General features: G+C 47.9%; 1 protein-coding gene and 1 non-coding gene across 2 annotated transcripts; one reads left to right on the forward strand and one right to left on the reverse strand.

Moving 5' to 3' along the window:
• Positions 1-213: 213 nt before the first annotated feature.
• On the forward strand, positions 214-287 carry TRNAT-AGU (transfer RNA threonine (anticodon AGU)). Its single transcript has one exon. It is a non-coding gene; the product is annotated as a tRNA-Thr (tRNA).
• A 746-nt stretch (positions 288-1033) lies between these two features.
• Positions 1034-3774, reverse strand: LOC542395 (Alpha-tubulin 3). Its single transcript, NM_001111970.1, has 4 exons — positions 3582-3774; positions 2500-2734; positions 2041-2411; positions 1034-1942 (listed from the first exon to the last, which is right to left on the reverse strand). The coding sequence occupies exons 1-4, from the start codon at positions 3672-3674 to the stop codon at positions 1289-1291; spliced, it is 1353 nt and encodes a 450-aa protein (NP_001105440.1). The 5' UTR covers positions 3675-3774; the 3' UTR covers positions 1034-1288.
• Between the last annotated feature and the right edge of the window lie 9021 nt (positions 3775-12795).

Below are 12795 nucleotides of genomic sequence, written 5' to 3' on the forward strand. Positions count from 1 at the left end.
CTTGGGACATTGCAGGATACAGTTGGGCTGGTCTATAGTGTATATACTTCTGGTAAAACTGAGAGGAGGTGATGTCTTGGAAAACATGTATGGAGTATATTGTTTTGTAGATTGGAGGGTCTATAAGTGTCTCCTTATCTATGCATTTGAACAAAAATATCTGACAAGTGTTACATTTATATATATATGACTATTTCATATTTTAAAACAAAAGCTTTCGTAGCTCAGTTGGTTAGAGCACCCGTTTAGTAAGCGGGAGGTCTTGAGTTCAACTCTCAACGAAAGCAATTTTTTGCATATTGCTCTTACACAATGCTGCTGAACTATGATTTTTCTCTCTCTTTTTTTTTTGTAGTTCACCTCAAGTTTGGGAACTTTTTTCTGAAGTGTTCTGCTCTATCGGCTCTCGTTTCGAGAGACGAACAGTGTCTGCTCTATCGGCTCTCATTTGTAGGTTCAGTTGGTTCGATACACATCAGCAACAGCAAAGGAAAGAAAAACAGTAAGAGCAAGCTTACAGCAACGAAGATCGAACCTTTTGCAAAATCTTTTACTCTGCCTCGTTCTCGACTTCTCGTTGACAGACGGGACTGCAATTTATCCATCGATTAGTCAACCCATATTTGGTTAGCCAAACTGCCGATTTGGCCACTCAAACATTGGTCGCCCCATTTTGGTTGGTTGAATGTCTGTTTTTCTTGGACTGGGGATGGCAAGAAAGAAATGATTAAATCTCCTGCGTAACTTATACTACCTAGTAACTTACCCGTTCTAATTTATACTTCGTTTAAACATTTATTATATTAAGTTTGGCCAACTCATTTCATTAATAAAGTTCATAATTATTATTTATCTGGCTTGAATTTTTCATTTTGTCTGCATTTTTTTTTGAATAAGACCTATCGGTCTTAGAGTAAAAAAGTCAAATTATAATTTAGAACGGATGTAGTTAGAAACTAAATTACTACTGCTTTAAAAAAACACAATGACCTTGAGACCATATTTGAGACCGTCGCCTCCGGGGAACTAAATTACTACGCACGACCCGAATTTGGTGAGTTTATTGGAATCTGGGGCAATGCAAAAACACCCCCCAAAAGCACAGAGATCTTTAGAACCAAGAGTGCTTAAAGCGACAGACTTCAATTACAAATGCAAATACTAGAGCAGTTCAGCAAGTGATGATGGAAGGAAACACCCAAACATTACCCAGGGGGGCCAGGACACAAACAAAGGTTTTTCAACACCACAACCTGGCTCGACAGCCAAACAGATTCATGCAAGCAGATCAGTATTCCTCCTCCTCGTCACCGTCATCACTGCCGCCCTCTGCGGCGACCTCCTCGTAGTCCTTCTCCAGGGCGGCCAGGTCCTCGCGTGCCTCGGAGAACTCCCCCTCCTCCATGCCCTCGCCGACGTACCAGTGCACGAACGCGCGCTTGGCGTACATGAGGTCGAACTTGCTGTTGATGCGGGAGAACACCTCGACGACGCTGGTGGAGTTGGAGATCATGCACACCGCGCGCTGCACCTTGGCGAGGTCGGCACCCGGCACCACTGTCGGCGCCTGGTAGTTGATGCCGCACTTGAACCCCGTCGGGCACCAGTCCACGAACTGGATGGTGCGCTTCGTCTTGATGGTGGCCACCGCGGCGTTCACGTCCTTGGGCACCACGTCGCCGCGGTACATCAGGCAGCAAGCCATGTACTTGCCGTGCCGTGGGTCGCACTTGACCATCATGGAAGCCGGCTCGAACGCGCTGCTGGTGATCTCCGCCACAGACAGCTGCTCGTGGAAGGCCTTCGCAGAAGAGATCACCGGTGCGTAGGAGGAGAGCATGAAGTGGATCCTCGGGTAAGGAACCAGGTTGGTCTGGAACTCGTTCACATCCACATTGAGGGCACCATCGAACCTCAGAGAAGCAGTCAGCGATGAGATCACCTGCGCAACAGTTTACACATACATTTTAGCAACGGTTTCAAGGATGTATGAACAAAACCAGAGCACAACCCCCAGCTGGGATAATGCAATTGTCCTACCTGAGACACAAGGCGATTCAAGTTGGAGTAGTTGGGCCTCTCAATGTCGAGGGAGCGCCTGCAGATGTCATAGATGGCCTCGTTGTCGAGCAGGATGGAGACATCAGTGTGCTCCAGGAGTGAGTGAGTGGAGAGCACGCTGTTGTAAGGCTCCACAACAGAGGTTGACACCTGGGGAGATGGGTACACAGTGAAGCCCAGCTTGGATTTCTTGCCGTACTCCACAGACAGGCGCTCAAGGAGGAGAGAACCAAGGCCAGAGCCAGTGCCACCACCAACGGCATTGAAGACCAGGAAGCCCTGGAGGCCGGTGCAGTTGTCAGCAAGCTTGCGGATACGGTCAAGGCACAGATCAACAATCTCCTTGCCAACTACAGGAACAAGAGCGTGATTGGCATCATCAGCGATCAATCAAACAGTGTGAGCTGAGATGAGCTAATTCTGTGGAAGGCTAATTACTTGTGTAGTGGCCACGGGCGAAATTGTTAGCGGCATCCTCCTTGCCACTGATGAGCTGCTCAGGGTGGAAGAGCTGGCGGTACGTGCCAGTGCGCACCTCATCGATCACAGTGGGTTCTAGATCAACGAAGATTGCACGGGGAACGTGCTTCCCAGCACCAGTCTGGCTGAAGAAGGTGCTGAAGGCATCATCGTGATGTCCCGCGGTCTTATCTCCAGGCACTTGGCCATCAGGCTGCGTGAAATAGAAAGGTGTTTAATGTGGTTCAGATCATAAAACGATCAAAGGAACATGATTGCGAGGTGCCATTAGTGTAATAAGTATTTGAATCAGAAGGCAGGCGAGCATCTCAAATTCATAGGAGAGAGAAATTTCAGTACAGTCGTATTACAGTTGCACAGCACAAACTAGAACTAAAGCGTCATTCCTGCATCAGATCTGAGAAATGGGAACAACATGGGTAAATTTTACAGAATCAGAGCTTGAGTCACGAAATATTGCAGTTGTACAGCACAAAAGAAAGCATCGTTCCACTGGAAAATTTTGGATCAGGCCGAAGAAATGAAAACAACATGAGTAAAAGTTACAGAATCAGAGCTTGATTCACGAAATAGTAAAAGGCGAATTCAATCAATTCCTAGTCGACAATAACAGAAACAAAGATAGCGCAGTTCATCCACACACAAACCAGATCCAAACCGGTCACGGAACGGCAGATGACTTATTACGACATCGCAATCTGTCAAGAATTGGCGTGACCATCAACAAATACGAGATGCCAAATTCGATCGGAACATCCTGTTATTTCTGCCGCAAAGTATTAACAAACGAAATCCACGATACACCTAAAACACAGGATGGTGGCAGCTTAAATCGTGCAGGAAATTTCAGATCCTAGTAGTACTAGCAACAGATCTGACGAAAAAAAAACCCTAACCTAAGCCACTTCAGTACTTCACCCCGATTCGAGTACTAACGCCCTGCAACTGCAAATTGCAGCACTCCTCGACGACAGATCAGAAAACAATCGAAGATGGTGATGGAGATGCTTTTCAAGGAAGAGAATACGAGCCGGTCGCACCTGGATGCCGTGCTCGAGGCAGTAAAGTTCCCAGCACGCGTTGCCGACTTGGATGCCGGCCTGCCCGATGTGGACGGAGATGCACTCCCTCATCTTCCTCCTCTCCTCTCAAACAACCGCGCGCGACGCCTTCGGAAGAGACCGAGACTGGCGTGAAGGTCGATCGGTGGGCGGAATGGGGAATTGAAGATCTGTCGGGCTCGGGCGAGAGTTTGCGCCGGCGTTTGTGAAGACGCCGAGCTGAAGCGATAATGCTGCTCAGCCTCGCGGCGGCTTTTATAGGCAGCGTGGGAGAGGCGGCCGCGGCCGGCCCGTGATGGCGCGGCGCGGCGCGGAAGACCTAGCCGCCGTCTGGTTCGGGGCTAACGGCGTGATGGTAGCCGACGGCGCAGCCTGGGTGGTTAACGACCGTTTTGGCTTCGAACGGCTCAGCGGCCGGCAACGGTGGGTGTGAGCTGGCGGCGGGTCCCGCGGAGCCGGCGGGCTCGGGGTCTTGGCGAGACGGCTATCTTTACCTGCGGTAGAGGATGTTGTGACACGAACATGTGGGACCAATAGATGGTTATAAATATTTGGGCCCCATTGATGTGGGTGAATTTATCTGCGTGAGGCTCCTGGGAGCAGCGGGTTCTGTTTATAGCCGCCCGTTTCAGTTTTGAAATTTGAAACTGTGTGTCGCACGCGCACTCTGTCACTGCTGAGTGCTGACTGTGCCCGCCTATGGAATGGCCGGCCAGTTGCAACAACGGGCAAGTATAGCTAGGGTTCAAAACCGGATCGAACGTAACAATCTCTCTTATTTTTATTTTCATACTTTATTTCGAAAATAAGATTAAATTGGAACTATCAGAAATAAGATAAAAACGGGACGGAACAAATCGATATCGATAACAGATCGGAATAAGATGTAAATAAAAGCGGAAATAATTGTCACATAGAGTATAAAAATAAAAGTAGTGTTGCAATCGATTAAAACATCACATCCATACATATGGAAGCGAAATATTGTAATGTACATATGACTATCAAAGAAAAATAATTCATTACGGGTTAATTTGTTGAGATATGATATAATCAATTATGATTTGTTCATGTATTATCTAAAATGAGATATCATATGTGGATAAAAACGAGCTATTGTGACTAAAACAAGAAAAGCGGAAACGGTCGAAAAAACACACATGTTGTTTTTGTCCCATTTTCATATTTGTCAAAAACATACCGATGGTTTTTCGCTTTTTCCCATCACCAGCACTGCACAGAATCAAGATCTGTGTAAAATTTTGAATTTTTTCGGTTCAAAAGATTGAATTTTAAAAATCAAAAATAATTTGGGAAAATCTATAGGGGTTCCTATGAGTCTAGAGAATATATTTGTTTTCCAAATTTTTATGTTTTGGTGTCCCAAAAAATTAGGTCATAGACCCATTAACCTGCAGTTTTGGACTACGGGGGTGTTTGGTTACACCCCTCTAAAATTTAGCCCCTGTCCCATCGAATGTTTGAACCTCCGTTTCGGGTATTAAATGTAGTCGGATTATAAAACTAATTTGTCAGCCGAAGATTAAAAGACGAGACGAATCTAGTCCAGTTGGTTGGGTCTATATTTCATACTCCTATTTAAAAGTCAAACGCTTGATGTGACCCGGGCTAAACTTTAGCAGGAGCAACCAAACAGCCCCTATATGTTTTCGACTAGATACGGTATCGTGAGGTCACAAACTTACGGTCGTAGTACTCCTCATTTACACGCAACCAATATAACCAAAGAGTAATTCTAGACTAGAATATAACCAATTATCCGATAAGACAACAATATAACCAATTGTTAATTAATTATAGACTAATTTAACAATAGAAAATAGTTATAGCACTCGTAAATTATTACATCACATTAATTAAACACCAAAGCTAACATAAATGATTATTTATTAGTTAATCCAACACAAGTGACTGCTTAGTTTTACTGACAGATGCTAGCTCATTCGAGGTAACGATTTGGCTTGAGCTCGGATCGAGCTAGCTCGTTAACAAATCGAGTTGAGATGCTAGTAATATAGGTACGACAAACCACCATACATATATTCGCATCCAATAGTATCTAAGGCACTCTCATCTATATTTTACGGTCTCACACTGATGTATAGATATAATTTGTGTGAAGAATTATGTTATGGAAAACTTCATATGTACTTGTATCATTTTATGATATGATTGTAATCGTATATCACACTCAGATGCTTCTAACATGTCTGGATATTATGATTTCAGTTGAATATGTGGATGCATTATCATTCGACTATTGTTTTGTGTTATAATTTGTGTTATTGGAAATCTATGTTCTGAAAACTTTATATGTACTTGTATGACACAACTGTAACCCTCTATTGATGTGTGTTACACTCAAATTATGGTTTTCTACTTCCAAATGTATGGTTTATATATTTTTGTACATCAAATTATTTGTGAATATATTGTTATTTATTGTGCAGGTGATTTGAATAAAATACAGACAAATTCTACGATTTTTATTTTTTCTAACAAAACTGTGTTTTTCGGACAAAAATCACCGGAATTCTGTCAATAAGCAATGAAATCCAGTTAGTCAAATTTGATAATGTAAATCGATCGAGAAATGCGAAATTCGGGTAAAATTCGGTTAAATCCAGTTTTTAGAAATAGTTGAAATTTGAATCGAAGAACAGTATGGTTAACACTTAACACTGTCACTGATGCAAGGACCTTACCAACTGCGGTGCCGACCGTTCGAACCGATCGATTCCAATCGATCGACATCGATCATAGCATTAAATGAACCGGTTAGTAACAACCAACTTTAATGACCTAGTTTTTCTGATTAGTCTACATATGTGATGTAGTTGTTTTTTTAACCATTTGAATTTCAAAAAAAAAATGAAAACCATATAAATTACTTGGTTTTATCTTATTTACAATTTATTTTGTTTTAATATTTAAGTTACATATTTTTATTTATAAATTACCTAGTTTAAATTATTATGCTCAAGTTATTTAATCTTTAATCGTTGTTACGATTCATATATTCTATCTGTTTAATTATGTAATCAGATGTATTTGAACTATAACTAATATATAGTCGTATAACGCTACGATCCAAGGGAGTGGAGGGGTTAACGACGACGGTGACGTGGGGGGTTGGGGTGGGAGAGGGATGAGAGATGATCCAAATAATATTGTCCATTAAATTTTAATGGATAAAAGATATGATTGTTATCCAACGATATGAACCGTTGTTTTTTTATGATGCGTTAAGTTTGGATGCAAATTGTTTGATTTATTTAGTAGAGGTTATGGATGTTGGGGTTATTTGACTAGGTGCGTTTGTAAGATTTAAACTGGTAGATTATAAAGTGGTATGTTTTTTTGATGTTAACTAAAAGTTTTTAAAAGAACAAATGATTTACGATGAGGAGGCATTCTTGAGTAAGTGAATTGATATCTGATGAAGGGGCGTCGTCAAGATCCGGAGCAAACTTTGATGTAAGTGATGTGATATAGTTCTCTTGGAGCCGACTCCTCTAAAGTAACTTCCAGGAAAGTACCTATCAACCAGACACTGACGTGCAGGGCCGATCGGCGTCTGGCCCCACACGCCAGTGGCCAGGAGTTACTGCAGAGAAATGGTTTCCATTTATCCTATACTGTAATACCACTTTGTTCGGAAGGTCCACCCAAACCACTAGAACTAATTATTATTCATCTAGTAAGTTAGCTGATTTTAGCTAAGTAAAAGCAACTAACAACTAATAGCTATATGAGATGTATAACTAATAATTAGTTAGTGTATTAGCTTACCCGTTCTAAACCTCTTAGTTAATTTTAGCCGCTATCTATTAGTTTTAAAGATTTGGAACATGGTCTAAGACGACAGTAAAAAATGCTAATTACCAATTAGCAGTTGTAACCATTTCCTTGGCAAGGAATAAATCTTCAACATCCATTAGCAGACAACAAAGGTGCTGTCACGAGGCTATGGCATCTCGTTCCTGCGGGAAATGACTGTCTCTCGTGTTTGTCGTGCCGGCGGAGTTGTGTTTGACGGTGGGTAGGGGGTGATAATAGATTATGATCTAAATATTTTTACGATAAATTAGAACTTTTAATTAATTTTTGTTTAAGAATAAATAAGAATAAAGTTCGAACTTAATCTGATTCAATCCTTAAATTTTATAGAATAAAATATAGAGTCTCTCTAGCGGCGGGTGAGCAACGGAGCCGCATCACACAGGACGACATGAACAATAGATTAGTAGTAGTGGAGATTGGATACTAGACGTGAGTATGAACCGTCTGACCTGACCTATAAAGAAAACACCCTGATCCGACTAATACAATGGACAAATACGAGTCATAATTTTTGACACAAAAACCAACTCAACCTAGAAAAAACCTGACCCAACTGTTGACCACCATATATAGCAACTGGCCACGACTGGACGATCCGACCATGTGGCCTAGACTGTCTGCGCATGTGGTCATATTAACCTGTCTGAAAGTCACTTAGAGGGGGGTGGATAGGCGGAAACTGAAATTTATAAACTTAAATCACAACTACAAGCCAGGGTTAGCGTTAGAAATAAATCCGAGTCCGAAAGAGAGAGAAAACAAATCAACCAAGAAATGAAAACGAATGACACGGTGATTTGTTTTACCGAGGTTCGGTTCCAATGAACCTAATCCCCGTTGAGGTGGTCACAAAGACCGGGTCTCTTTCAACCTTTTCCCTCTCTCAAACGGTCACCTACACCGAGTGAGCTTTCTCCTTAATCAAACGGGTCACTTAGACCCCACAAGGACCACCACACAATTGGTGTCTCTTGCTTTGATTACAAGTGCTTGAAGAACAAGAATGGGGAAGAAGAAAGCGATCCAAGAACAAGAGCTCAAAGAACACAAGCAAAACTCTCTCTCTCTAGTCACTATTAGTTTGGAGTGGATTTAGGACTTGGAGAGGCTTTGATTCTTTTGAATTGTGTCTTGTATTGATTGCACTAGCTCTTGTATTGAATGAGATGTCTGAAAAACTTCGATGCTTGGAGTGGTGGTGGTTGGGGGTATTTATAGCCCCAACCACCAAACCAACCGTTGGGGAGGCTGTCTGTCGATGGGCGCACCGGACAGTCCGGTGCGCCAGCCACGTCACCCAACCATTAGGGTTCTGACGGTTTCGACCGTTAGAGCTCTGACATCTTGGGGCACCAGACAGTCTGGTGTCGCACCGGACATGCACTGTTCACTGTCCGGTGCGCCTTCTGGCGCTGCTCTGACTCTGCGCGAACTGTCCGCGCACTGTTCACGTTTGCAGGTGACCGTTGGAGTTGACCGTTGCGCTCGATAGCCGTTGCTCCGCTGGCACACCGGACAGTCCGGTGAATTATAGCGGAGCGACTCTCCAGAAACCCGAAGGTGAAGAGTTTGAGTCGATCGTCCCTGGTGCATCGTACACTGTCCGGTGGTGCACCAGACATTGTCCGTTGCGTCAGACCAGGGTTTTCTTCGGTTTCTTTTGCTCCTTTATTTTGAACCCTAACTTTGATCTTTTTATTGATGATATTATATTTGGGTCTACTAACGAATCTACATGTGAGGAATTTAGTAGGATCATGACACAAAAATTCGAGATGTCTATGATGGGGGAGTTGAAGTACTTCTTAGGATTTTAAGTAAAGCAACTCCAAGAGGGCACCTTCATTAGCCAAACGAAGTATATTCAAGACATTCTAAACAAATTTGGGATGAAGGATGCCAAGTCCATCAAGACACCCATGGGAACCAATGGGCATCTCGACCTTGACACGGGAGGTAAATCCGTAGATCAAAAGGTATACCGGTCGATGATAGGTTCTTTACTCTATTTATGTGCTTCACGACCGGATATAATGCTTTCTGTATGCATGTGTGCAAGATTCCAAGTCGATCCTAAGGAAGCTCACCTTAGTGTCGTAAAACGAATCTTGAGATATTTAGTTTATACTCCTAAGTTTGGCCTTTGGTACCCTCGAGGATCCACATTTGATTTAATTGGTTATTCGGATGTCGATTGGGCAGGGTGTAAAATCAATAGAAAGAGCACATCGGGGACTTGCCAGTTCTTGGGAAGGTCTATGGTGTCTTGGGCTTCAAAGAAGCAAAATTATGTAGCTCTTTCTACCGCCGAAGCCGAGTATATTGTTGTCGGTGTTTCGAGACCGGGGGGTCCCTGGGCCGACGAGTGAATGTCGCCGCGTGCCCCAGCTCAGATGGGTCGGCGCGAGGCCGAGCGCGAAGGGGGGAAGAAAGGTGGCCGGAGACGGGCGTGAGAGAGGTGGAAGTCCCGCGGCCTTCGTGTTCGTCCCGCGCCCAGGTCGGGTGCGCTTGCAGTAGGGGATTACAAGCGTCCACGCGGGAGAGGGAGCGAGCGGCTTCAAGCGAGCGCCTGTCTCATCCTCGTCCCCGCGCGGCCAACCTTCTCTAAGAGAGCCCTGGTCCTTCCATTTATAGGCGTAAGGAGAGGATCCAGGTGTACAATGGGAGGTGTAGCAGAGTGCTACGTGTCTAGCGGAGGAGAGCTAGCGCCCTGAGTACACGCCATCGTGGCGGCCGGAGAGGTTTTGGCACCCGGTTCGTGTGATGTCGTGGCCGTCGGAGGAGCGCTGGAGCCTGGCGGAGGGACAGCTGTCGGGGCTGTCGAGTCCTTGCTGACGTCCTCTTGCTTCCATAAGGGGGCGGAGAGTTGCCGTCGTGAGGGAGCGTGCGGGGCGCCATCATTGCCTATCTGGCGGAGCGAGCCAGATGGGACGCCGGTATTGTTCCCCGTAGCCTGAGTCAGCTTGGGGCAGGGTAATGATGGCGCCTCTCGTTGACGTGGCCGGCCCACGCCCTAGGTTGGGCGATGTGGAGGCTCCTCCGAGGTCAAGGTCGAGTCTGTCTTCCGTGGCCGTGGTCGAGTCCGAGCCCCTGGGTCGGGTGAGGCGGAGACCGTCGGCTGAGGCCAGGGCTGAGTCCGAGCCCTGGGGTCGGGCGAAGCGGAGTTCGTCGTCTTCTGGGGTTGAGCCTAAGTCCGAGCCCTAGGTCGGGCAGAGCGGAGTTCGTCGTCATCCGGGGCTTAGCCCGAGTCCGAGCCCTGGGTCGGGCGGAGCAGAGTTCGCCGTCTTTAGGGGCCTAGCCCGAGTCCGAGCCCTGGGTCGGGCGGAGCGGAGTTCGCCGTCTTCCGGGGCTTAGCCCGAGTCCGAGCCCTGGGTCGGGCGGAGCGGAGTTCGCCGTCTTCCGGGGCTTAGCCCGAGTCCGAGCCCTGGGTCGGGCAGAGCGAAGTTTCCAATGGGGCCTGAGGCCGGGCCTGACTGCCTGTCAGCCTCACTCTGTCAAGTGGCACCGCAGTCGGTGCGGCGCAGGCGGCGCTGTCCTTCTGTCAGGTCGGTCAGTGGAGCGGCGAAGTGACTGCGGTCACTTCGGCTCTGTCGACTGAAGGGCGCGCGTCAGGATAAAGGTGTCAGGCCACCTTTGCATTAAATGCTCCTGCGATCTGGTCGGTCGATGTGGCGATTTGGTCAGGGTTGCTTCTTGGCGAAGACAGGGCCTCGGGCGAGCCGGAAATGTATTCGTTGCTGGAGGGGGGCCTCGGGCGAGACGGAGATCCTTCGGGGTCGGCTGCCCTTGCCCGAGGCTAGGCTCGGGCGAGGCGTGATCGAGTCCCTCGAATGGACCGATCCCTGACTTAATCGCACCCATCAGGCCTTTGCAGCTTTGTGCTGATGGGGGTTACCAGCTGAGAATTAGGAGCCTTGAGGGTACCCCTAATTATGGTCCCCGACAGTAGCCCCCGAGCCTCGAAGGGAGTGTTAACACTCGCTTGGAGGCTTTTGCCGCACTTTTTTGCAAGGGGATCAACCTTTCTCGGTTGCGTTTTGTTCCGATGGGTGCGCGTGAGCGCACCCGCCGGGTGTAGCCCCCGAGGCCTCGGAGGAGTGGTTTGACTCCTCTGAGGTCTTAATGCCTCGCACAATGCTTTGGCTGGTCTGGTCGTTCCCTCATGCGAGCTGGTCGTAGCCCGGGTGCACGGTCGGGTCCCAAATTCTCGGGCTGGTATGTTGACGCTGTCAACGGTTTGGCCGGAGCCGGGTTTGCGAGAGCAGCCCCCGAGCCTCTGCACAGGGCGAGAGGACGATCAGGGACAAACTCGGCTTCTTTACATACGCCCCTGCGTCGCCTTTCCGCAAGGAGGAGGGGGGAAAGCGCCATGTTGCCCTCGGTGGGCGCCGAACATGGTGTCTCCGGTGAGCTGCTGGCGGGTAATCCGAGCGGACGTCCGTGCCCCATTTGCTAGGGGTCGGCTAGAGGCCCAGAGGCGCGCCCAAAAGTACCTGCGGGTGATCTGCCGGACCCGGTCCCCTGTCGACGGGGTCCGAGGGCTCGATGCCTCCCTCTGATGGGATTCCGTTACAAGATCGTTCCCGCTGGTCTCGGAAATGTCCTAGGGTACCTCGGGAGCGCAGCCCGAGCCTTGGTTATGTATCGAACGTACCCATGGTCATCCCTCGCTCTGCGTCTGAGGCGGCTGTGAACCCTTCGAGGGCCAACCTTCGAACACCTGATCAGTAGTGGGCGCGGAGCCCGAGTAGCCTGAGGCGGTCGTTGAACCCTTCCGGGGGGGCGGCCTTCGAACCTCTGACCAGTAGTGGGTGTGGAGCCCACACGCTCTGAGGCGGCTGTTGAACCCCTCCGAGGGGCCAGCCTTCGAACCTCTGATCAGTAGGGAGGCTCGGAGCCTGGTTCCTTCACGGGGAAGGATCCTTTTTGGGGTATCCCCTTTCCCGGTCCCTGTTGTAAGAGAGAGAAAGAGGAAAAGGAAAAGGATGCGGAATTTGAACAACGTGGCGTACCTTTTTCGACGCGGTCATTATGGCGAAGGCGAAGCGTCGCTCGCTTCCCCTGCCAGTGGCGCCGCCCGTCCTGCCGCGGAGTTAATGCGACAGGGCGAGTGGTTCACGGGGCGGCCGTTGCGCGTGCGCGAGCCGTTCGAGGAACGGAACACGGGCGCGTCGTCTTCACGCCGTGAGAGAGGGTTCTCTCGCTGCCCCCGGATGGGACGTAAGCTTGGCTGACGACGTGACCGCTGCTCCTGCCCGCCTGCCACCGCCATTACTGCCGGCCCATTTTTGGCCGCATTGACCGTCGCGCCAGGCTGGCGCTGCTGGGT

The sequence above is a fragment of the Zea mays genome, chromosome 5, assembly GCF_902167145.1.
Source record: "Zea mays cultivar B73 chromosome 5, Zm-B73-REFERENCE-NAM-5.0, whole genome shotgun sequence".
Lineage (NCBI taxonomy): Eukaryota > Viridiplantae > Streptophyta > Magnoliopsida > Poales > Poaceae > Zea > Zea mays.

Bases quoted from the DNA above. Each gene is read 5' to 3' on its own strand.
- LOC542395 (NM_001111970.1), bottom strand. From the start codon at position 3,674: ATGAGGGAGTGCATCTCCGTCCACATCGGGCAGGCCGGCATCCAAGTC. The intron at 2,412-2,499 runs GTAATTAGCCTT...TTGTTCCTGTAG, and splicing joins CGCCCGTGGCCACTACACAA to TTGGCAAGGAGATTGTTGAT. The intron at 1,943-2,040 runs GTAGGACAATTG...ACTGTTGCGCAG, and splicing joins TGAATCGCCTTGTGTCTCAG to GTGATCTCATCGCTGACTGC.